The sequence below is a fragment of the Mchenga conophoros genome, linkage group LG13 (assembly GCF_057382185.1).
Source record: "Mchenga conophoros isolate Kocher_MC1m ecotype Shallow Benthic linkage group LG13, M_conophoros_male_GT1.1, whole genome shotgun sequence".
Lineage (NCBI taxonomy): Eukaryota > Metazoa > Chordata > Actinopteri > Cichliformes > Cichlidae > Mchenga > Mchenga conophoros.
Window position 1 is genome coordinate 22,903,289 of NC_140538.1, and position 22,722 is coordinate 22,926,010.

Sequence of the window (22,722 nt, forward strand, 5' to 3'; positions counted from 1 at the left end):
TATGCTTAGTTCCAGCTCCACGTTTTTATTAGTTTTACTAGAGATTCACAGATCAAAATAATCCTTATTTACTCTCCACTAGGCAGCCCCTCAGTTGAACTGCTGTCTGAAACAAGGCTATTTTGCTCCATTTCTCCTGTCTTTAAGTCAGCTTTGCTCTAATTTGGTGCACCTCACAAGCAAACGATTTAAACAACAAGCATGGGAGATTTCTGTGCTGCTCTAACTGACATCATCCAGAGCCTAGAATATAAAAAACATCCCAACCTGTGTGTTTAAAGCTGATATCATTATTTAAACCTTTGTTTAAGTTCAGGTTTTGTAATGTTGAGAAATCTCAGGAAAAAAAAGAAAAGCATAATAAATAATTTAGACTTCAGAGCAAATTGGTGAATTCGGTACTAAAAAGGATGAGAAACCACAACGTCCTCCATTTGTACCATCCAATCTTCATTTGTACCATCCAATCTTCATTTGTAACATCCAATGTGTTCTTAGCTAAGCTAACTGTTAATGAATTCAAGCCTAACTTTGTTCTCTTCAGGTTGTCTGCCTCTCATTGTGTGCCCCTGGGACACATAGCCACAGATCCAGAGAAGTTAGCTAATTGAAAAAGTACAGAGCGTCAAATATACAGCTATCCATCTTGCCTTTGTGCAATAACAATGCAATCAAACGGTGAGTGAGCGGAAGAATATGTCTACCACTAATTGCAATTGAGTGCATTTCCTTAATGAAGGCCAGGCTTGACCTAATGTTTGCCTCCCCTTGGAAGCCTGTACGGGCATGTGTGAACCCGAACTTCCTGGGCCTTTGTGGTCGTTGGCGTAGGACGTCAATGTGTCCCTTTGTTTTCATTATCAACGTAACTTTTTGCTCATAAAGCTGCATTTTTGATTGCTTTAGCAAGAGAGAGGAAAGAAAGTGAATGAACACATGCAGCCAGAGAGTGCTGGCAAGAATGGTGTGTTCCACCATGCACCATTTGGCAGTATAAAGCGCAACCCCGCTGTGTTTTATGATGATTAATCTGCAAGCGCACAGGTTTTCAAGACCTCTCCATCAACTCTCTGGGTGAAGGAACCCAACAGCAAGCCTAAAAAACAAAGAGTACAGATGTACCCTCCTCATTCTTAACACCCTACTATGAGGGAACAGCGTGTCTCACAGGGGACAAGGCTCTTAAGTTCATCCTTCACAGAGCAGAGGAGCAAAAGAGAGCAAGTGAAACAATTACTTCAATGCTGGCTATATATAAAACCCTGCTTTACCTCTGAAACCATACTGCTTCCTTTAGGAAACAAAGAGCGGATAAAGAGAATCTCGACAAGAAACTCTGATTGTTAATTATAATATACCTTAAGACTATCACAGATGTAAGCAACTACAACATTGTGCAAGATTGTACACAGCTTGATAAGAGTCTTTAAAAAAAACAGGATGTGATATGTTGGGTTTTGAAGGTTTTGAATCCAGCAACAGCCTATTGTACTCAGCAGAATAACCACCATCTTTCACCATAAATCATACTATGATTGCCTGCAGCTCCACAGCTCTGGGTCAAATGAAAAGGAACAGGCTAATACTAGAGTGTGTTGCAGCGGGAATGGCACAAACAGAGGTCTGTCTGTCCTTTACTGACAAAAAAACCCACCAAAACATAGATGAATGAGGGATATGAACTGATATTGGACTGTGCTACAGCTTGTTTTTGATGGCACGCAATATAATTACCTCCACAGTGCAGAGTAATTGAGCAGATTGGGGAGATATTATTATCGATATTGTCAAACGTGCTATCTGCAGATACAAGGAAATTAAATTTTAATTCACGAGTCAAAGGTGGAGAGAAATAACCAAAGTGTCCACATTCTGTAGGCTTTTGAAACTTCCCCCAAATGATTCTAGGCAAACGCAACAACCTAAAATCAAGCAAGTACGCAAAACTGTCATCTCCAAAAATTCAATGTCCATTTTTTAGGATGATTACATTTAAAACAATAAACCAGGCATTTCTTTCTTTTTTTGCAACAGAAATGGAAAGAAACACTCGTAAGAGGAAAAAAAGCGTTAACATTTAAATATGTTGACATACCGCAGCAGACGGTTGTGATTGAGACACCAGCTGGTGTTTAGAGCGAAAGCCTAAATCTAGTTTACCATAATGAAGCTCTCAGAGGGAAGCAGTGCACTCCCCGCGCCATTTTGCTTTACTTGGCTTCTTAACGCGTTCAAACCTGAAAAGTACACACATAGATTGGGACAAATACAATATCTCCCTCATCGTCGCTACAACAAAGTGTTGCTGGGTGTGTTTGCACAGCTTGAAAAGAGCTCCGCTAAACAAATGACTGAACAGTTGAAGCCAATTTGCATGTGTCTAAAAAAAAACAACACAAACGATCTTCATTTTGGGGTGCCAACTTGTCGAAGGATGGGTAAACATAATTTGCCCTTTCTCAGTTGGACATGCTTTACTTGTTTGTTGACAGCTGGCTTTTTTCTAGAAAATAAAAAGTCTGTTCCAAGAATGTTAGAATTTAAAATAAAAATCAATTGAAATATGCTTATTACTGCTAACAGTAAGCATTATGGTGGTGCCTTCCTGCCCTGGATAATTACCCCGTAGCTCTGCCTCCCTGTGACTAACATCACTCTTCCGCCAGCTGACGCACTCAACCAACCTCTTAATTGCAACAATTGTGTTTTGGCGATTTGAGATCAGCTTAATCGCAGACAGGATTTAGGTGATTCCAGGCCAAACCTTAGTTGGACGATAGATTAGCAATCAGTCAAACCTAGCTTCTTACAGCAAATTATTTTTCCAAGAATAGCAAAATGCCTTTGAGTTACATTTAATCGACTGGTTTAGCTGAACTGGTTGAACAGGTGACCCATTTGCTGAAAGGCAAATGAAGAGACCCGGTTTCAAATCTGCCCAAAGGCAATTTACCGCATGCCTTCCCTTCTCCCTAGCTTTCCTGTTTTCTCTCCACTGTCCTAATAAAGGCTAAAAAGCCACCATACATACAATTATGGTCAATGACACAAAATCCATCCTCTATCTCTGGTTTTTCACACTGTAAAATGCCACAAAGGCATCTCACAGAAGAGTCAGAAAGTCTGTCTGTTACCATGTTTTCTCATTGAAATAACTTTCAGGTTAAATTAATAAATGGTTATTATTTACAAATCTCTTTACCTTGAAGCTAAATATTGGTTTTTTTTTTTATTACTGGCCAAAAAAAGAGTAAAGCGGAAGTGATAGTAATACTAGTAGTAGTCCAAAGGTCTTAGAGTGGATTTTTTTAACATAATAGGAAGAAGGGAGGAGAATGGAAGTCAATTTACAAATCCCCCCACCCCTGATTTCTCACAGCTTTAAGCTGTCTATAAGCTGTATTTTTTAAGTATACCATTTATTTCTGCTTACAGTGGAACGCACGCTTGTTTTTCATGACATGTGCAGGAGCACAAATCTTAATACTTAGTTCCACTTGTTACAAAGCTGGGATTACTTTTTTTTTTTTAATCAGAGACATTGTGACCTCAGCTTCTTGAACGCAACATTTTCCGTAGCTGAGCTTCCCTTTCCTCACACATGCTGCACTGGCATGCCTCTTCATTGATTTCAACAACAGAGGCAGCATTAATTGGACAGCAGTTATCTGGGGTGTCTTCTAAATGAAAATCTAACGCACACCTCGTTTCAGTGCTTTATTGCGTTGACATACTAATGTGTAATGTGAAACACATTTTCCAAAGCACTTATCTTACATTACCACATTCACAATATTATACAGTTTTACAGTGAAACCGAATACAGGTTGATTTATGTTTTAGATAAGGTTTAGAATTACTGAGGTACAGTATATGCACTGAGTTATTTCAGTACTTTAATAGGCAGATCTAATCTACTGCAGTGGAATACAAGAACAGTGGAAAAACATCTCGCTGAGACTTTTAATTGTCGGTTTATTTGACGGTGTGAGTTTCAGAGATCAGAGAGGTGCTGATTCAAATGGAGGATTTTTCCATTGTGCTGTTTTATCGGATTCAGATATACTGAGAAATGTTTGTTGTATTGTGTTCACATTCATTTACATACAATCAAATAATGGAAAACAATAGTAAATTAGTAGCACTGCAGTGATATCCTTTTGGATATCTGCAAATTTAAATCTGCAAACAACCGGACACCTATTGTTTTAACATTGTGCTACACGAGTGGACGCTACGCGTACAGCGAGAAGCAAAATGAGCTCTCGAAATATAATGATGCTATAAGGATTCATGACACTTTCATTTTACCACCGACACACACACACACACACTTTCTCTTTTAGTAAGTAGGAAACACATCAAGAAAAATAAAAAAAGACAAGAAAGATTTCAGATTTCACATTCGAGCTCAAAGGGTAGTCATCTTTAATATCTTCCTAAATATGTTTACCTGCTATGCAACCATTTACACCACCTTGCATCAGATGGCGAACTCTAAAGATTTAGCTCCCAAAAGCACAAGAAAGGTAAATGTTCTTCCCCGTGTTTGCATTGTTTCAGTTGTTATCCCCAAATGTGCAATTTCTCACTTATTCAGAGAGGGCCAGTGAGATGAGAGAAAGTGAGAAAACAGCATTATGTAGCATTATCACATTCAGTACTCTCCTAAACATAAACTGGCATACAACAGTAAAAGTAGAAATGCATTATGCAGCGGCTGTTTAATTACAAATTAAATGCCCCAGCTTTATCCATAAATGTGTAAAGAGCTAAGTAGTGATGTTTGTCCTTGTCTAAATGTATTATAATTATACTAACACTGAAGCCTGTCATGCAAAACTGCGCTGACTCTTGTATAAATGTATGTCAACTGTATTCAAACTAACAATTTTTTAGTTTTTTCATACACCAGTGTATGCATCACCTTCCCAACCCTGCAACTCTTTAGAGCTGCATTTCTCTGTAACCGACAGGAACAAAGTCACAAACAACAGATGCAAACAAGCAAGCTCATTACAGCAGAGCTCCAGCAAAAATGTTTTACTGAGGAAGCAGTAATCTTTACCGTGATCTTAAATGCTTAAATAGAAACACTGTTTTGTTATTTTCTTTTTAGGCTTGACAGTAACGTTTGTTGAGACGTAACTGAATGCGATCCCTCACTGACACTTATTTATATATCTTTGTTGGCAGCCACATACCAAATTGTAAGGCTAGAAATATTTTCCACACGTGGAGTGATCAGAGTCACGTCTCAAAAAGTACAGTGTTTATGTAAAAGCTTGATTTCTGTGGTTTTGCTGCATACAGGCCATCTGGATTTCTATTCTAAAGAGATGTTGCGCAATTGAAACAGTAATCAAGTCTATTAGCCAAACTTCTTCCAGCCCTTTGGTCAGACAATTTGAATCCAACTTGTTTCCCCTATTGACATGGCATGTTTCATCTGTTACATGGTGCAGCCCCTTGGGGAATGCAGTGGCAGGAGGATGGCCATGTGGTACCTGATTATCCAGAATGCATGAAAAATTAAATCTGCTGAGAGTAGACAAAAGTCTCCTCTCGGTCTCCTCTCATTTCTTCTTATATGTATTATTTCCAGTTCTCTGCCTTCAGCTTTTCATTATACCTACGAGTACACAGCGGCTTAACATTTGTCTTAGTGAGAAAAGCTATGAAAAAAAAACACACACCAAAAAAACCAAAAAAACTCATGACTATGACAAACACTAGATTTTTTTATATCTCCCACATTCATCCTCATCAAATTTCCTGCTTGCAGATTAATCAACACCTGCTCGTGGCAGAAAAGGAGGCAAGAAAAGATAAAGAAGGATCACTTCCTTATTGGTCATATCAAACACAGAATTATGTGCAAACTGCTTATAAGCTGACCATTTATAACAGTCCGAGTTTCACCAACTTGAGATATAATTAGCTGTAGCACAACACAATAATGCTGTAACTGAGCTGAGATCTTGCTGCTATGCAGACAAGGTAAAATATCTTTTTATGTTTTATGCCGTCTCTTATTTCCATACATGCATCTACTCGTCTGTAACTTATATAAGATGCTGTTTTTTGACCTGGCGGGTTATGCAGTGGAAAACAAAACCCAGTGCCATCTGCAGTATTGTGAATTCAGCTGCACACAGCATAGCCTTTGCCTTTTGGAAACCTTAATCTGCTTTGTTTGTGCATGGTTGGGGGGGGTGGGGGGAGAACTAAGTTTCTATTAAAAGAGATAAAATTATTTCTATAGCTTCAAAGGCCAACCAAATTGAAGCCCCTTACTTGAGTGGGTTTCACTAAAGCCACTTATTTGTCCATTTCATCATTCTAATGACAGAAGCTATCATCCCATTATAGCTGCACAGCTGAGTGAGGTTAAACAAATGCAGTTTGTCTGAGGTCACACTACCTCCAAGTCAGGTCTCGCCGCTCCCCCAGGTACATCACAACAAATCATCAGCTTGCCTATAACTACTTTATATATGCAACCCTGTGAACCCAGCTCCATTAACCCCCTTTCCACTTACTGGCACTTAAGGAACAAGTATTCTCGTTCCAGTCTCTCTTTTTCTCCTCTTTTCAAAAATTCTTTCTCATGCATCACACTTTTATGAGTATAATATCCAATCTCATGGCCTACCCGGTCAATCTAAAATCACTTTGTTCCTCCGGGGAGTTTGTAAGACGGCATGACATGTCAGGCATCTGACTGAAAAATTTCAATATCCATGGGCTTGTTACAATAACTGCTGTCTTAAATGGCCAACTGAAGAAATAAATCCTTGCAGTATGGAGTACCTCCTAAAACAGCATGGAATGAATAGGGTTGTGATCATTCTGTCATAAGTGAGCCCAAATGGGTTCCAGTTTGGGAAAACTGATGCAGTTCATTAGTTCTTATTGTTTGCAGCCTACTTACATCAAACACTGACTTGTAAGCTGTAAGGCCTTTCAAAATAATAACTCAATCACGCCTAATAAAATCATATCTCCGGGACATTTCACATAAAGCTTACCGTTCATCATAACCAACAGAACATCGCCTCGCGTCTAGTACCAGTCCACTGAAGAAAGGTCTTTGTATATAATGAGTCCACATTCTCTAAGCCCTACAGTAACCATACAATCACTCGTGTCAACAGAGAGGAAATCCATTTCATCAGGATGTCCAGTCAGTGCTTCATTATCATACGCAAGGGCAACATCCGTACAGCCGTGTAGCCCCTGAGAGCATCTGCTGATCGTCTGCCGATCGCTGCACTTCCAAAGAGTGCGTTTCATTATAAATGGCAAAAAGATGAAGCGAACTCAATTAAAACATCATCACAGGTCAGTTCGTTACAATGACAAATTTAATCAGAAGTGCTTTCCAAAACCACAACATAATGCTGTGACGTTAATGTGTTCTTCTTCTTCTTCCTCCTCTTATTATCATTATTCTTATGATTCTTCTTCTTCTTCAGCTTCAAAGCGCATAAAAGTTATGTTGTTCTGAGCGCATGCTTTATTTGTTTCAATCTCAGCTGTTGTTTTTATGAACCAGGTTCATTATGGGAGATCGAAAGAGTCTCTCTCATAACTTGGGTGATTTTTTACGATAATGTGAGTATTTTCTGGTTCAGTGGTATTAGTGCTGCTATAAAACATAATTTGGTGAAGAGGGAAAAAAAAGAAAAAGAACACGCTATAAAAATCTCCAACATAATAGGGCCTCTCATTTAAACAGACTGATGATGGCTGGCTGACATCTTATGTCGCAATGCAATCTGCTAAACCAATAATGTTTACTATTACTACTACTACTACTACCATTGCTGCTGCTGCTCGTATAGGAAATGAGACAAAACAAACTGCAGGTTACAGCTGAGCAAAAACTACCTGTAACACGAAAGAAAGTAATGTGAACATCAGAATTAGAAACCCAGAGGCTTATTCTGAGAATTATCACTGTTATTACATACATTGCTACAGTGCAAGAAATTATGCTTCTTTTTTTTTTAAATATACTTTTCCGTGAACTGGAAGTGTTTACTCCCATCTGTAACAGTTTAGTTAGCGGCAAGAAGAACTTACTAATGCGCTTCTGGAAATGTAACAGCATCATATTCCTCTGAGAGATATCTCTCAAGTAAAACTTTTTAAAGGCAGAGTAAAACAACAGTTATTTTGAAACGCATTCAAAATGGCCAGCTGAGAGCTACTTTTATGAATGCGGCCCCCCTCCCCGATTCCTCAGAGAAAACATGCAAACTCACAAACACTCACAAATATTGAATGAACTGCCCTCGGTTATGAATTGCATTCTCATTTAAAGCTGCTCGGAAAGCATCAGTCTTTCATTTGACTTGCTTAGAGGTCCTCTATACCAGCCTTTTTTTCTGTTTAGTAAACAGAAAAATGGTGAAGAGGATATAATTTCACGAATACATGAAGTTGTGATTTCCTGGAGTCTAAAGAGTGATTTAGTCACTCAGTAACGCTGCATGTGATTGTTTTATTTGTGGTATTTTATTATGCTGTATAGCATGATTCTTTCTTATTGCTTCCCCTCTGAAGAAACTGAGACTGTGAAGCCCAAGCATAAAATTATAAAACGGAGTGTCTGGAGGAACTTTATATTCCTTTACTTACTTGTAACATTATGTTGCTCATTACCTGGACCATTACCATTACCTAGCCATTATACATAGAAAGCCATTATAGAAAAACCGTGCCACTGCCGGCCTGTAACCAAGTAGCTCATCAGTATTTCTGCTAAGGTGCACACTTTTCTGGGCTGGCTGTGTACATGCTGTGCATTTGTTTGTTTCTGCAAAGGTTTCCAGCATTTTCAGGCGTACATATTAACTGAGACAAAATGAAACAAAGAAAATGAGGAAACTACAAAAAATATAAAAACAAAGAGAGAATGATTTGATGTTCAAAGACAGGTAGCGAGAATACCAGTGAATCGCCTGCTAATGACAAAGCAGAGCACACTGCCTTGGGATTGTGCAGGGAAACAGCCAGCAATCAGAGGATGATTTCTCCAACCCTCTCCTTTCACCCTTGCTCCACTCTACCAGTAAAGAGCTAGTCTCACCCAGCATCTCTCCACATTATCTTATAGATACAAGAACTCACTCTCTCTCCCGTGCATTCAGCTACACACATGCTGCTTTTTTCACATCTCCACCGCTTCCACACGGACGTGCACAGACACACTCTCGCTTCTTCGGTGTTAACGTAGTCCAACAGCTGAAACCTTGTACCGAGCACCAAAATCCACATCTGTTTTGTAAAGGGTTTTATTTTGTTCTAAAATAGTGCTTCTGTTTCCAAAAACAGCACGATTATGGGCATATTTCTCTCCTGCTGCAGATGCCGAAAATGTGTAGGATGGAATTTCCAGTTGTCACCGCAGACATTTCTAAAGAAACATCTGTGAAAGCAAGGCAAAAAAGGGGGGTTTATCTATGTGAAATGCAGAACCAGCTCAGTCATCCCACTTCTCAAACTAACTCTGCTATCAAAAGATGTGAGTGATACTTGAATGGATCCACAGTGCCCCCTACAGGTCGATAGACAGATAAGCTCCATGAGTACTCTATCCATTCTTCTGGTGGTCTGTTTCAATGTTACCGGTTACACTGAACTTTGTGCTGCTAAAAATGAGTCAGTTCATCCACTTGAGAGGCTCATATCCTTACCCCACATAAACACACACACACGCAGGCAGGCAGTCTTTCTCACAGTGTATGCTTGAGGATAGGATATGAGTCATTTGTAACCATCGTGTTCTACCTAGCCACTTAAAAAGCACAGCATTTGGTTTTTTATGAAAACACTTAAAGTACTTTTTTATTTTTAACAAAAAATAAAAATGGCAATTAATTATTTTTTTTACTAGATAAGTGCCTTGCTGTACTCAGTAAGTGACCTCTACTGTTATTACTATTTTTCAAAGATCTTCAATTTTCATGGTCCTATCAGCCCCTGTCGATTAATCCTAGGCCTGGTGGGCAAAATCTGGCATGTGTGCAGCAAAAGGCATAAGGTACTGTGAGAGGTTTGTTTCATGAGAGCCAGGAACAGAGACGACAGATTAGGAAGAAAGGCGAGAAAGCAAACAACAAGCAAGCAACATTTCTGACCTACAATGACTTTCAGTGAAGTTTCCTCTCCACTGGGGAGATGAGTGTAGGCCTGACCTGAATGACAGGTCTCCTCATGAGCACTGGCAACTGTCTCCAAAAAATCCCATCCACACTTTCACGGTCTTCGCTTTGTGCGGATATGTGCGGCTTTTATGTTTTCAAGTGTGGATGGGTCACAAAATGTATGACTGGGAACAAAGGGTAGGCTCATTCTCCCAAATGCTCAATACGGTCATAGACCATTAGCGGTCCAAGCAATTGCAGACATTTCTCTAAGTGGGAGATGGACACACACTGACAGCACAGATTCCCATGATTACTTTCCATTAGCAACACCTCATGAAAAATGATTTCTATTTGGCCAGGTTGGCACACAGAGATCAGGTGAACAGCGATGATGAGCAAACACTGCTACAGAAGGGATGCACGGATCATCGCTGGATGCTAGCAGGGGAGAAATCGAGCTGAAATCGGGAGAAGGGGAAGCTCGTCAGCTGGTTTGTCGCCTCAGTTCACATTTACGACATTACGTTTACATTTATGACGTGAGGGAAAACCCTGTCCTTGTGCCGTACCTCACTCAGAGGTGATACGATTACCTGGACCTTTTAGTGCAGGGCCCGATGCAACCCACTCACCAGAGTCATTTCACTGTTCATCAGAGCAGCAAGTTCTCTCAGCCAGAGGCATTGATTTTCATTCTTGGTGTGATAGCACAACAATCACAAGTTTGTTCAAGAAGTTACCACCCTTCTGCCATGGTTTCCTATGTACTGTGCATGTGTGTGTGTGCACTTGCACCATTATAGAATCATATGGTGGAGAATGTCTTCCATTCTGGGGTCTAAAATCTAGTCCTTAAACATAAATCATTACATTTACATCAAGATAAAGTTGAGGTTCAATCAGGCAAGTAGTAGTTATCATTATGATTTGTGCCTAGGAAACAGATGTAGGCCAAAAAGCCTCTGAAGTGCCTTAAAGACAGGCTGCAAATGTGTGTTTGGTTGTGAGTGTGCACAAGCATGTGCGTGCGTCAACAAACAGAGAATGAGAGACCTCCAATTGCAGTCATATTGCTGTGAGCATGGCTGCATCACTCAGGGAGGTTATGGCACAGGGTGTGAATCTGCAGAGAGACAGATAGGCCTATTGAGCAAGACTCTCCAGGGGCTGAGTGTGCTGTGCAGCACATCCATGGCCTGACACCAAATCTAATGAAGAGTCTACGCTGACAAGATCCATCAACAGCAGGAAACAAAACCAGATACCTCAGGCTTTATCAGTCACAGAAAAATGCTAAAGTAAAAGGTGAATAGTACATTTCACACCAGTGTTTGGCATGTTATGCCACAGTCAGGTATCCATACTGGTTTATAAGCTGGGACAAACTATTCGATATAAGAGGGGAAAAAATCCTCCCTTTGATAAAAGTGATGTTGAGTCTCCGCAATATATTAGTTGCAGTAAAAGAAGGAGTTCATGAAGCGGAAAAGAAGAATATGTAGACATATATTACAACCAGATCTTTAAAGGCACCCTAGCTGGGAAGAGCAACAATGAAATGTCTGTCATTTTATCGTCTATCTACAGACTGAGAATTCAGCAAGAGAATAAAGAGGCCACCATTTTATTCTGGAAAGTCGCTTTCTTTGTTGGCTAAAATATTATCAGAGCATTCAGAGTCATTCCCCAATAAATAAGGCTGTGGTCTCCATTAAAGCTTCTGCCCCAGAGAAGGACATAATATTCTCTGGACATTACACACCATTATTGCGCATTGTTGCAGTGCTGCTGCAGCTACTGAGGTTTTCAATAAATGGGGGAAGGACAAGCCTGAACCACGACTGTCTTTACTCTTTAAAATACAAACGTACATATCCTCGCCTGCGGCAGCTGAATTTCCTATCATGACAATAATGTCAGATGATTCAAATTTTGCAAATGTTACTATTTGTCATTTTCATGCATTTATTTGCTGATTATCCAAATTTTAATTCAAATATAGGATAAAAAAGAAAAACACACACACACACACACACACACACACACACACACACACACACAATATGCTCAAAAAACATTATACAAGAAAGTGTTGTACCTCTAGACATTACTTTGCTCTCACCACAGAACAACATTGTATTCTATTCACTATTGACCACACCAGGACATGCAGGATTCTGTACCACAGATTATGAATGAATGACCGTGAAAGTAAACAACGCTGCCTTTGTGCTAAGCAAATCCCATAGGCGAACACTGTTTGAAGCGGTGGCATATCAAAAAGATATATAAAAGTCAATCTCTACTGGATCATGCTATTCTGCCCTCCGAGGGTCACTGCTCTCATCAAACCTGTGATGACTGCAGTACAAGTGGCCCCATACAACTGAATGCCAATTGAATTTCTTGAACTCATTTCAAACCATTCAGGTTTTTTATGGCATTCATAACTCGATTTTCTATGCACATTAAATTGGCTCCTGTAAAAAAATGATCCAATACAGAAAGATGGGAAGGTTTACAGCAGGTAATGGATTAGGAGTCAACCCCATATGCATAATTACCACAGTCATCATGATAAGAATGGTCCTTTTTACTTTGCACTGCTATCTTCGCTATCTCATTCTGAACTGAGAGGGCGGTGACACTCGTGTGAACTCCATCCAGAAAGACAAGAGCGGAAAAAAAAGAAGGCCGATATTTTCTTGTGTTTGCCATTTAAAACCAAAATAAATTATATACATAAAATTTAACACCCACTTTTAGTGAACCCTGTAATTTTCTATGAAGCAAGGCTTGATTAACTGTGATAGTTGTCTCTTTCCATTGATCATCCTGCTATCAATTTAACCATGGTCTACACAGTCTACTGTAGTCAGTGAATTAGCAATCAGAGAAATTGCTGGGTATGTTTTAAAAAAAAACAAAAGATCATTCTACAGTTATTATACAAAAAAAAAAGAAAAATGCACTAAGTACAAAAATTTGGGTAGCAAATCTTTATACTAATGGAATACACAGGATTAGAAATGTACAGGGCCCAAATCTGAGCAAATCCAGATTGTAGGATGTGTGTCTCTCAGTCATACACGAGCAAATGTGCCGTTCACGTCTGACATAACTCCCCATCCTCACCCTCGCCCTTTTGTCATGTTTACCTCCAAACCTTCAGTTTGTCAGAGAATAAAACAAGTGAAAGAACTTAATTCATTTTTAGTCTTAAAAGATCTTCAAACATAGCCTGAATGCTATTATTGGAAAAACCTTATTTATCACCATTAGACGTAGTGATAAGCAATTGCATTGTAGTGACATAGCGGGCTATTGTCTTCAATTATTTTGACAGGAGTCTTCAATCTTATAATTAGTCATTCAGCCTCTTTGAAAGGAGAAAAGTAATCACTGTGCTCTTAGTTTCACTGCATGCACCAACAACAACATGAACAAGAGAAAGAAGATTAAAGAGTTGTCTGAGGAGATTGGGAAGAAAGAAAATACAAGCATATTCAAAAATAAGTCTAAAGAGCCTTGCTAGTTGTTAGTTATAAATCTTGAAAACACACATAAACAAGATGACAACAAAAAAATTGTATGGCTTCCAGTCACACCACATTTTGCTTTGCAAAAAAATACAAATAAATTGTATTTTATATATATATATATATATATATATATATATATATATATATATATATATATATATATATATCGAGAGAGAGAGAGAGATAAAACCAGACTAGGGTTTGCTAAAATGCATGTTGTCAAGCCACAACACTTCTTAGGAAATATGTTCTTTGGACAGCTGTGGGCAGATGAAAGAAATGTTCACACAAGAAGAAAGAGAAACATTATGAACAAAAAAATCCCAATGAAATACACGGAGGAGGCCCAGTTATGTGATGCAGTTGGTTTCCAGAGTCAGGCACAAAGTGCTTTGAATCAGGGCAGCATAAAACTAGAGGACTAACAAAGCATCCTGGGATAAGAACATGAAAAACTCTAACAGAAAGTGAAGCAACATCGATGATATCATCCAGACAGGAGGACTGCATGGTACAGTGACATAATTATATCCAATCATGCTTTGTGGCACTACTGAGCATGCCCAATTGATCTAACTTTTTATTTAAAAGGCAATAAAAAACGACCGATGTTCGAAAGCACAAGGTGCTTCCCGTCACAGAGACTGCTTAAATGGCTCATTAGGAACAGTGACTAAACCTTCAGCCTTGATTGAGATCTATGGGAACGATCAAATTATATCAAAACATTTGATACTTGTGATCATTTCAATATATAGGGAGAAACAGAGTAAAGGTCTTCCTCAGTTAAATAGAGGATGCCTGACTCTAAACACTTTCATCTGTTTCACTTTATTTTAGAAAACTGTGTGATTTTTATTTTTAACTGGTATGTCTGCATCTGTACCCATTCCTATCATTTTCATTATGTTTTCCGAGAGGACTGCAAGAAGCATGAGTGTGGTCTAACATCACTTTTACAGCAGGGTCATTCTATACTCTGGGCTAAGTCTCAACATCTGCTGGGACAAGATGCTGCAGCCTGACTCACCGTGTCATGTTATAGCCGCTCTGCCCTCTAACCCTGCACTTAACTGACACCACCTCCCACAGGTTCGCACACGGGTGACAGTTTAAGCGCCTCCTGTGCAACCTCCAGCTAAACAGAATTAGAGAAGAATTAAAAACTCAATGAGCCCAATAATTAAATTTTAATGGAGCACATAAAGCAACTTGACACCCTCTTAAAGCTATAGGCAGAAGCCATAACAGGTAACGGCAAGCTGGACATTTCTTATTTTATAAGCCGCATACTGCTGCTGTCGAGACAAAATCTTGTTGTAAAGTCTTTTCCCTAAGAAATGGATGAAAATGGAACATAATTAAAACAAATGTGTCAGCTTTAACAAGCTGATCGCTGCAATGAACCGCAAGAATTTTGCCACTGGTGATTCCAATGAGCCAAACCTGGAGAACACATTGCTAATGCAGTTTTAAAGTAATAGTTAAGGTATGCCATAATAAATAATGAGCTGTGTCTTCCATATCACATCACAGCCCAGCACAACAGGATATTAAACTGCCAAATAAATGAACCAAAGGACATAATTAGTAGCCTAAATAAATATGGGGTCACAAAGATGTATTCCTTCACACCAACCTCCACATATACCTACAATTTGCACTCGTAATATCTCAATTTATAAATCACGTTGGACCGTAGTGAGAAAAAGTCATTCGGACTGTTTATTAAGCTTGTGAGTAATACTTTCAAAAACTCCCACAATTCACACACAGCAGTCTGCTGGTGCCAAGCCCAAGTGAAAAACAGCATGAGAAAATGGAAGTACTGCAGGCCAGAGATTGGAACCATTGAATAGATGAAAGGCAAGAAGTTGAACAAGCTATCCAAAAGATCTTATCAGTGCATGTTGCTCAACATCCACAATGCCTGCTCAGAACTGTGTTAGTCACAAAAAATTTGGGCAAGATCCACACGACCAAGAGCATGTGCAGCCTAATCAACTAAATCGTTTGCCAGCAATATTTATATAGCACAATGTCATCCTGTAAAATGTTTTGTTACCAGTGACAAAAACATTGGCACTGGAACTTTCCATTTACATTAAAATTCCCATTCATAACAAACTACTGTGCAAAACTGCCCCACACTATAAACAAAACTGGACAGTAAAGTCCATCACTGTGTTCTTATCAGTGCTACCACCTGTACAAAGACGAGTGGCTTGACAGTATGAATGGAGGTACAGAGGGCCAAATGCTGAGACCTAAAAAATTATAAAAGGCTTCAGCAATTCATTTGACCTTTCGAGCACCTCTGACAGCCTGCTAACCAGAATCAATTGCCTCCTAGCCAGCATGTTGCTCAATCACAGCCTGGATGTCTGGCTGCATTAGCTGATGAAGTAAACAACCTTCCTCTGCTGCAATAGCATTAAACAGTGTAAAACAAAAACCTGCAACGTTGCATCCTGAACCTTATTTTCTCTTCTCGTGTGCCCTAAGCATCCAGCCACAAAGCACTGCTCATTTTATCCATAACCTAAATACTTCATTTTGAGGCCACAGACTTACATGTAACAAATTTAAACAGTAAAATTAGGTAAAATTGCAAAGAGAAGTTTCCTGACTTTCATACGAGTATGTGATATACAGTATGTTTATAGCATTATACTCAAAAAATATGTATGCAAAAATGCAGATTTTAAATAATTTGTTTACATGTCAATTTTACATGTTTTTTGTTTTACATGTTAAATTTAATGGCATCTGTTCAAATGAAACATACTTTCACTTTACAGCAGGCACGTTTTCCTTAATGATTAATAATTTAAACAAACGCACCTTTATTTTTTTAATATTTTGGCGGCATTTTATGCAACGTTATTGTGGCATGTTCATGAGGACAAGGAATCATTTTTGAGTGCAACAATTGATTATCTATATCAAAGTATGTATACAGAACAGAGATACTAGTTGTACAGATAAGTACCTCAATAAGCTTTCATTAATGTAAAAGAATAATCATTGTTTTTATCTTTTAGTAAAAGTTCAAAGTAACAAACTTTAATGTTGTGGTCATTTTCCTCACAATAGTATCAAACATAGTGTTGAATATTAATATTTTTCATATATTGTATCAAAATTAGTTGATTCTGTCACAACACCAAAGTAAATAACATGCAACAATAAAACTAGTGGAAGAATCTATTTGACCTCTATAATAATGCATGTGATACATTGTAGGTCAACATGCTGATGAACAGACACAACAGCCATGAGATTAAGGTTCATGTCAGTTGTACTCTTTTTACATAATGCTGACACCATGCCAACCTCATCAGCATGGCTTTTTACATAATACATTAAGTTCATTAGCCTCATCCGATGGAGCAGTCTGTTTTTCACATCTATTAATCTTGCATAAATTATAGGGCACTAATTTCACACAAGGTGAACACTGCCTAGTAGACTCTAATGAGAATATGAATGTATTTGCAAACACTTTGTGAGAAAAGAAAAGTTGTGAAACAACAGAAATCCAATATATACTATATTAATATTCTGCTCCTGCACAGTTATTGAGGTACCACAACTTTAAGCTGAAACATTCTCCTCTGGATCAGCTGTAGCAACAGGTAAAGCAATTCTTCCACACTTATAACTCTGTGTGTAGGTTGTGAACAGAATGCAGAATATTATATAACAGTGATGCAATAATGAGAAAAAACACACACTTCTGCTAACCTTTCTTCATCCTGGTTTTTCACTCACTTTGAAAGATGTTTATGTTGTTTCCCCCAACAGCAGCACTGAATAATCACTGACAGATCTGTGTCGCATCACTGACAAACCAGATAAACCTCACCAAAAGCAGCTGGTCGTGAACCCTTGTCTGTCACTTTCACGAGAAAGGCCATGAGCTGCAATTATAGTCTAAACAGCACTGTATTTTAACTTTCGGACAGTCAGATCAGCGAGAGCAGATGTGTACTTTAACATTTGTCTCAGTCATGCTGACCACTGTGTAATGCCATAACAACCAGTATTTCCCAAGTCTTAACAGCAGAGGGCAGCCAAGGACAACTTAACAGCCTTCAGGCATCAAACACCATCCACCTGTTCTAAAAGGTCAGAGAACAGAGTGCCTACCAGCATTGACTATGGCATCCACCTCCAAGACAGTAATATCTCCTTTGTAAAGAGATACTTTATCACTCAGCCCTCCTCCGCCTGTCACCTCCTTCCCATCTTCTTGGTCATCACCTGAAATAAGAAAACAAAGACTGTAAGGATCACTTTGTCAATGATTCCAGTGTCCTATACATCAATACTCACATTTTTATTCTATTTGTAGAAGCTGTCTAAAAATACTTGTGTGATGCAGTGTGTAGTATTGATTTTTGTTGTGAACCAGTTAAGTACAGTGGACAAGCAAGACAAGTTCACTTATAACCATTCCACAGTGTCTATTAATAGTAAAAATCAACAGCTTTCTTTGATGCAGAGTTTTTTGTCATAATCAATTTAAAAGCCTGTGTTGGTTTTTATTAGCAATGAGTTTTGCTTCTTGCTTCACATACAGCATACACAGTCACATACTGAATGACAGGTCGATTTATAATATTAACATATTAAGCCTTCCATTAACTCTTATCTTCAACTTTAAAATGACTTTTTTTTTACATAACAAATGGCTTATTTTTTTAAATGTGCCATTTAAAGGTAGCTTCATACATTAAGAAAATATAATTCAGCTTTCTGAATCTAAATGAGTTCTGCTTATTATTTCTGACACTATTACAGGGTAATCACGCTGTTTCACAATTAAAAAAATATTTCTCATAATCTTTCACTTGCATCTCTATTTTACATCATATTTTGATATGCTTTGTGAATTGTAATGTTAATTAAATACACTAATTCCAACTTTAAATCAATACAATTCCTGTCCAAGTAACTGAATATAGGAAAATACACTTCACTGGACAATTTTTTAGGTATACCTGTTTAACTGTTTGTTAATGTAACTATCTTATTAGCCACTCAGAAACTAGATAGAATTCTGCATGTAGAGATGGTTGAGACAACCTGCTAAAGTTAAAACTGAGCATCAGGATGGGAAAGACTCTGAACAGAATCTTACAAAGAAAATCAGTCCAGAAGGTAAATGACCTTAAATGACCAATTGTAGTAATTAAGGTATGCAGATAGGTATCTTTGACAACGCAACACTTTAAATTTTTAAGCAGCAGCAGAAGACCACACCGGTTGCCACTTCTGTCAGCTAAGAACAGGGAATTAAGCCAAAACTTCTGTTTTTATAGAGCTGTCTAAACATGTGATGATCACCCACTAAACTGCATTTGATTAGCAGTCGCTGGCTGATCCTTACTCTCTCAATTGCTATGGAAGCAATAAAGGTGTGCTACAATGCATTTCCATTTTGGCATCCTTCTTACTCACAGCTGTAACCCCACTATTTCACTTTACCTTTTTGGCCAGATTAAGAAACCATTCACACCCTTTTAGCAACAATTTTTTTTTAAAGGAAAGGGGTCTGTGACATCGCTATTTTGCAACAAGTTCTTGCACAACGTTGTCTTTCTGCCTCTGCTCTGTTCAGCAAGTGACAGAGCACCAAAGTTTCAGCTATCAATAAAGAGCAGTAGTCCACAGTTTGAGATAAAAGACTAAGTAACATACTGTTGTTTACAAATGTCTCTTTCAATTGATTAATGTTCATGTACCACAGCCATTGTCTAGGGTTAATTTTGTTACAGCTATATAATCCAACACCAGTTTCTCATTTAGGTTTTGAAATGGGCAACAAATAAAAAAGATAGATAATACATATATTTTAGATAAGTGAAATTATGAAAATACATCTGTTCAGCTTAAATTTTTAGCTTAAATTAATTGTACTTATGCTGGCGCAGCTTTTCTGACAAACAGCACTCCTGGTTTCTGATTGACCTGTAAGAATTACCACAATGTGTACGACCACACACTTAGAAACACTTCAAACACTTCAGCATCCCAAATGGCACACTCCCTCACTTACATCTGTTTTTCTCTCTCCAGGTTAGTATCTTGTCCAGAGAAATTAAATCTTGACGACGATACTCCTTGCGCCTGTCATCCAAACTTAGATGGAGCAGTCTCTCTGTGAAGACAAGTTGCATACACGTGACAGAAAATAAAAACAGTTTTACTAAAAAAAATAACTGATAAAAACAGGCCAAAAATGTAGTCCTTGCACAAATAGGTGCTGTACTGATTTATGTTAAAAATCACAAACATCCTTCCTTCACTTTAACTTAATATAGTTTTTTTTCTTCTCTTAACCAAAGTCATAGAAAAGTGCTCTTGCTTTACTGAAGGCCCCCACCCATATCAGTAATAGTTTCAGGCCTTGATGCGAATGTGGAACTTCCCCTCCACAAGTTAGTTGGACCTGTCATGAGACAGACCCTTCATCAGTAGCATTGTGATGGAGGTTGTTTAGCCATCGCTTATGGCTTTAAACTGGCAGCTGTGGACACCACACGCCTGTCAGACAAGCATTATTTTAGTGCAGGCTTCGTGCATGAATCCAAGCTTTTAGTCCTCCCTGTTCAAAGCTCTGTGTTGCTTTTTCTCTGCACAAACTCCTATACGACTTACAGGTCATTGAAAATACAGTCAAGGTGTATAAATATTTGAAAAGTTAAACAATTTTTGTAATTTTGCCTCTGTACTCAACCACAGTGAACTTTCAATTGAACTGAACTTAATATATTGCCCCAGAACCCGATGATCTTCTAGAGAAAACCCGAAAAATCAGACAGTCCTCTGTGAGCAAGCACTTCATAGTGATAGTGGTAAGGAAGAAACCTCTGGCAGAAGCAGGCTCAAAGAGGGCTAGCCTTCTGCTGTGACCCGTTAGCGGTGAGGGGAGGAAGCAAGGAGTAGAGGGAGAAAAGAAAGTGAAAGTAAAAGGAACTAAAAATGGAAAAAATGTTCAGTGCAAGAGGGAGAAATACGGTGTCTCTTTATCGCCCCTGTTAGTACTCTAATGCAGTGTTCTGGAGCAACTTTTCAGAGTGTTTTTAGAGTGACCTGATAATAATCAAGTACAACAGATCAGTCTCATAGTAATAAATCTCATCTGGCTATATTGATAAATAAAGCTGGAGATCATCTACAAAGCAAAATGATTTACATAAACAATATGGAATCTGTCAGATAGATACGACTCAAACAACTGCAACTCATTTTCTTTATACCAACAGTGGCTGCAAGTTCAAACAAACCATTCCTCTGCAGGGGATCAACAACCTGTTTTACAACTACTCATTCAAGAATTTTTCAAAATAAAATGAAAGGTATAAATCCTGCCTGAGCCAAGTAGCAACTCATGTGGTTTAATTACAACCACCTTAAAAGCCTGTGATATGTAGCCTGTTAATAAAGATAAACTGATCGTATTAAAAAAACAATGGTTAAACTTCTTTGAACAGTGTTGTTGGAATGGGGTACATTAGACCCATCAATAGTCTTGTAGGAACTGAGTCTAATCGACCCTATTCCTGCAAGACTGTTGATGGTTTGGAGCTAGTAAACACATGAAGTTAAACTTTAAAGATCAATATGAGAGAAAGAGCCTAAATATATATCAGCATTTATTAAAGTTGCTTTTCTTCAATGTTAGCTCTGTGGGTCAACTCGGAATATCTTTTTCCTGTAATGGTTATCATTTTCTTTGTAAAGAAAATACATTAATGAAATCAATAGAAACTCTGAAAAAGAGCAAGAAACAAAAAGGAAAACAGTTTTTTTTGTGTTTTTCACTTTCAAATGAATTAGAACTTTTCTAGATCTTTGCACTTTGGCTTATCAGCTGCTTGATTAAACTAAGCTAGCATGAAAGATTGCTCCTCCTCCTGTGCTTCTGACAGTTAGTATGACTTAAGGGTGCTGATTAATTTAAACTAACATATTTATCCTGCTGCATCCGGGCTTCTGTAGGGGAAATAAATCAATAATATCGATCAATTAATTAATAAATCATTTACTAACAGAGATTTAGAAGAGAAAAGCTTAATGTTCAACAGTCTACATTTAATTAATTTACTCCTTGATGTGGTCGAGAGAGTTATATTAATGATTTTTTTTGTGAATTTTTATATTTACATTATTTTTTGCTGATTTTTGGTTTGTTCTTTGTTGGTCTCACAGGAAATTTATACAATTTAGATTTCTAGAATTGCAACCTGCTCCATCCAAAGTGAGATGAAGTCATCTCTTCTAATAAGACCAGAAGTTTTCCAGTTATCTATAAAGTTTAAATTAAATTATACGTTTTAAATCAGGCAAGCAAAATGTGATCAAAGTTCAGATTTCAGCTTTAATATGAAGGGTTTAACACAATTTTTTTGCATTAAATCTTTAGGAAATACAACAGTTTTTTTACACAATCCCCCCATTTTTAGAGACTCAAAATTAACTGGACCAACTAACACCATTTTAAGCAGAAGGATTGTTTTTAATACCTGAATGAAAATCCTTTGCAGCCAGTGAGTGAAATACAGAACCCATCAATAAATACTAACTATATCTACACTGTCCTGCCCTTTGTCTGTCAAGAAACTATTTCAAAGAACTTACTTCTTAAAATCTCACTACATTTAAACTCATACTAGGCGCTATCTAATCATTGTACAGGAAATCTCAGTGCTTTGTGCTGCTTATGTGTTTGTTTTTAAAACAACCTACATTATAATTGTCTAATATCAAATAACTTCTGCTGCTTTTCTGCTCTGACTGCAACAGAGCCTTTGCTTGCTACTGGTTGACAGCATTGAGCTGTTGTGCAAAAGCAAAAGCAAATCATCCTAATTATGTGCTACTGTGAAATCATTGCCAGATAAGTAGCCTAGTTTACACTGTGTACTTTGAAATCACCTCTGTAACAGATCAAATAAAATGCATGTCATATCAACCTTGTATTGTTTCTTTTTAAATGGCACTATGGGTTATGA

General features: G+C 38.0%; 1 protein-coding gene across 1 annotated transcript in view; it reads right to left on the minus strand.

Moving 5' to 3' along the window:
- macrod2 (mono-ADP ribosylhydrolase 2) overlaps positions 1 to 22,722 on the minus strand; it is a 413,397-nt gene that overhangs the window by 386,305 nt on the left and 4,370 nt on the right. Inside the window, exons 2-3 of the mRNA XM_085297273.1 lie at positions 19,764 to 19,865; positions 17,852 to 17,965 (exon numbers count right to left, since the gene is read on the minus strand). Of these exons, the coding sequence (XP_085153399.1) occupies positions 17,852 to 17,965; positions 19,764 to 19,865 (216 nt within the window). The remainder of the gene's footprint in view (positions 1 to 17,851; positions 17,966 to 19,763; positions 19,866 to 22,722) is intronic.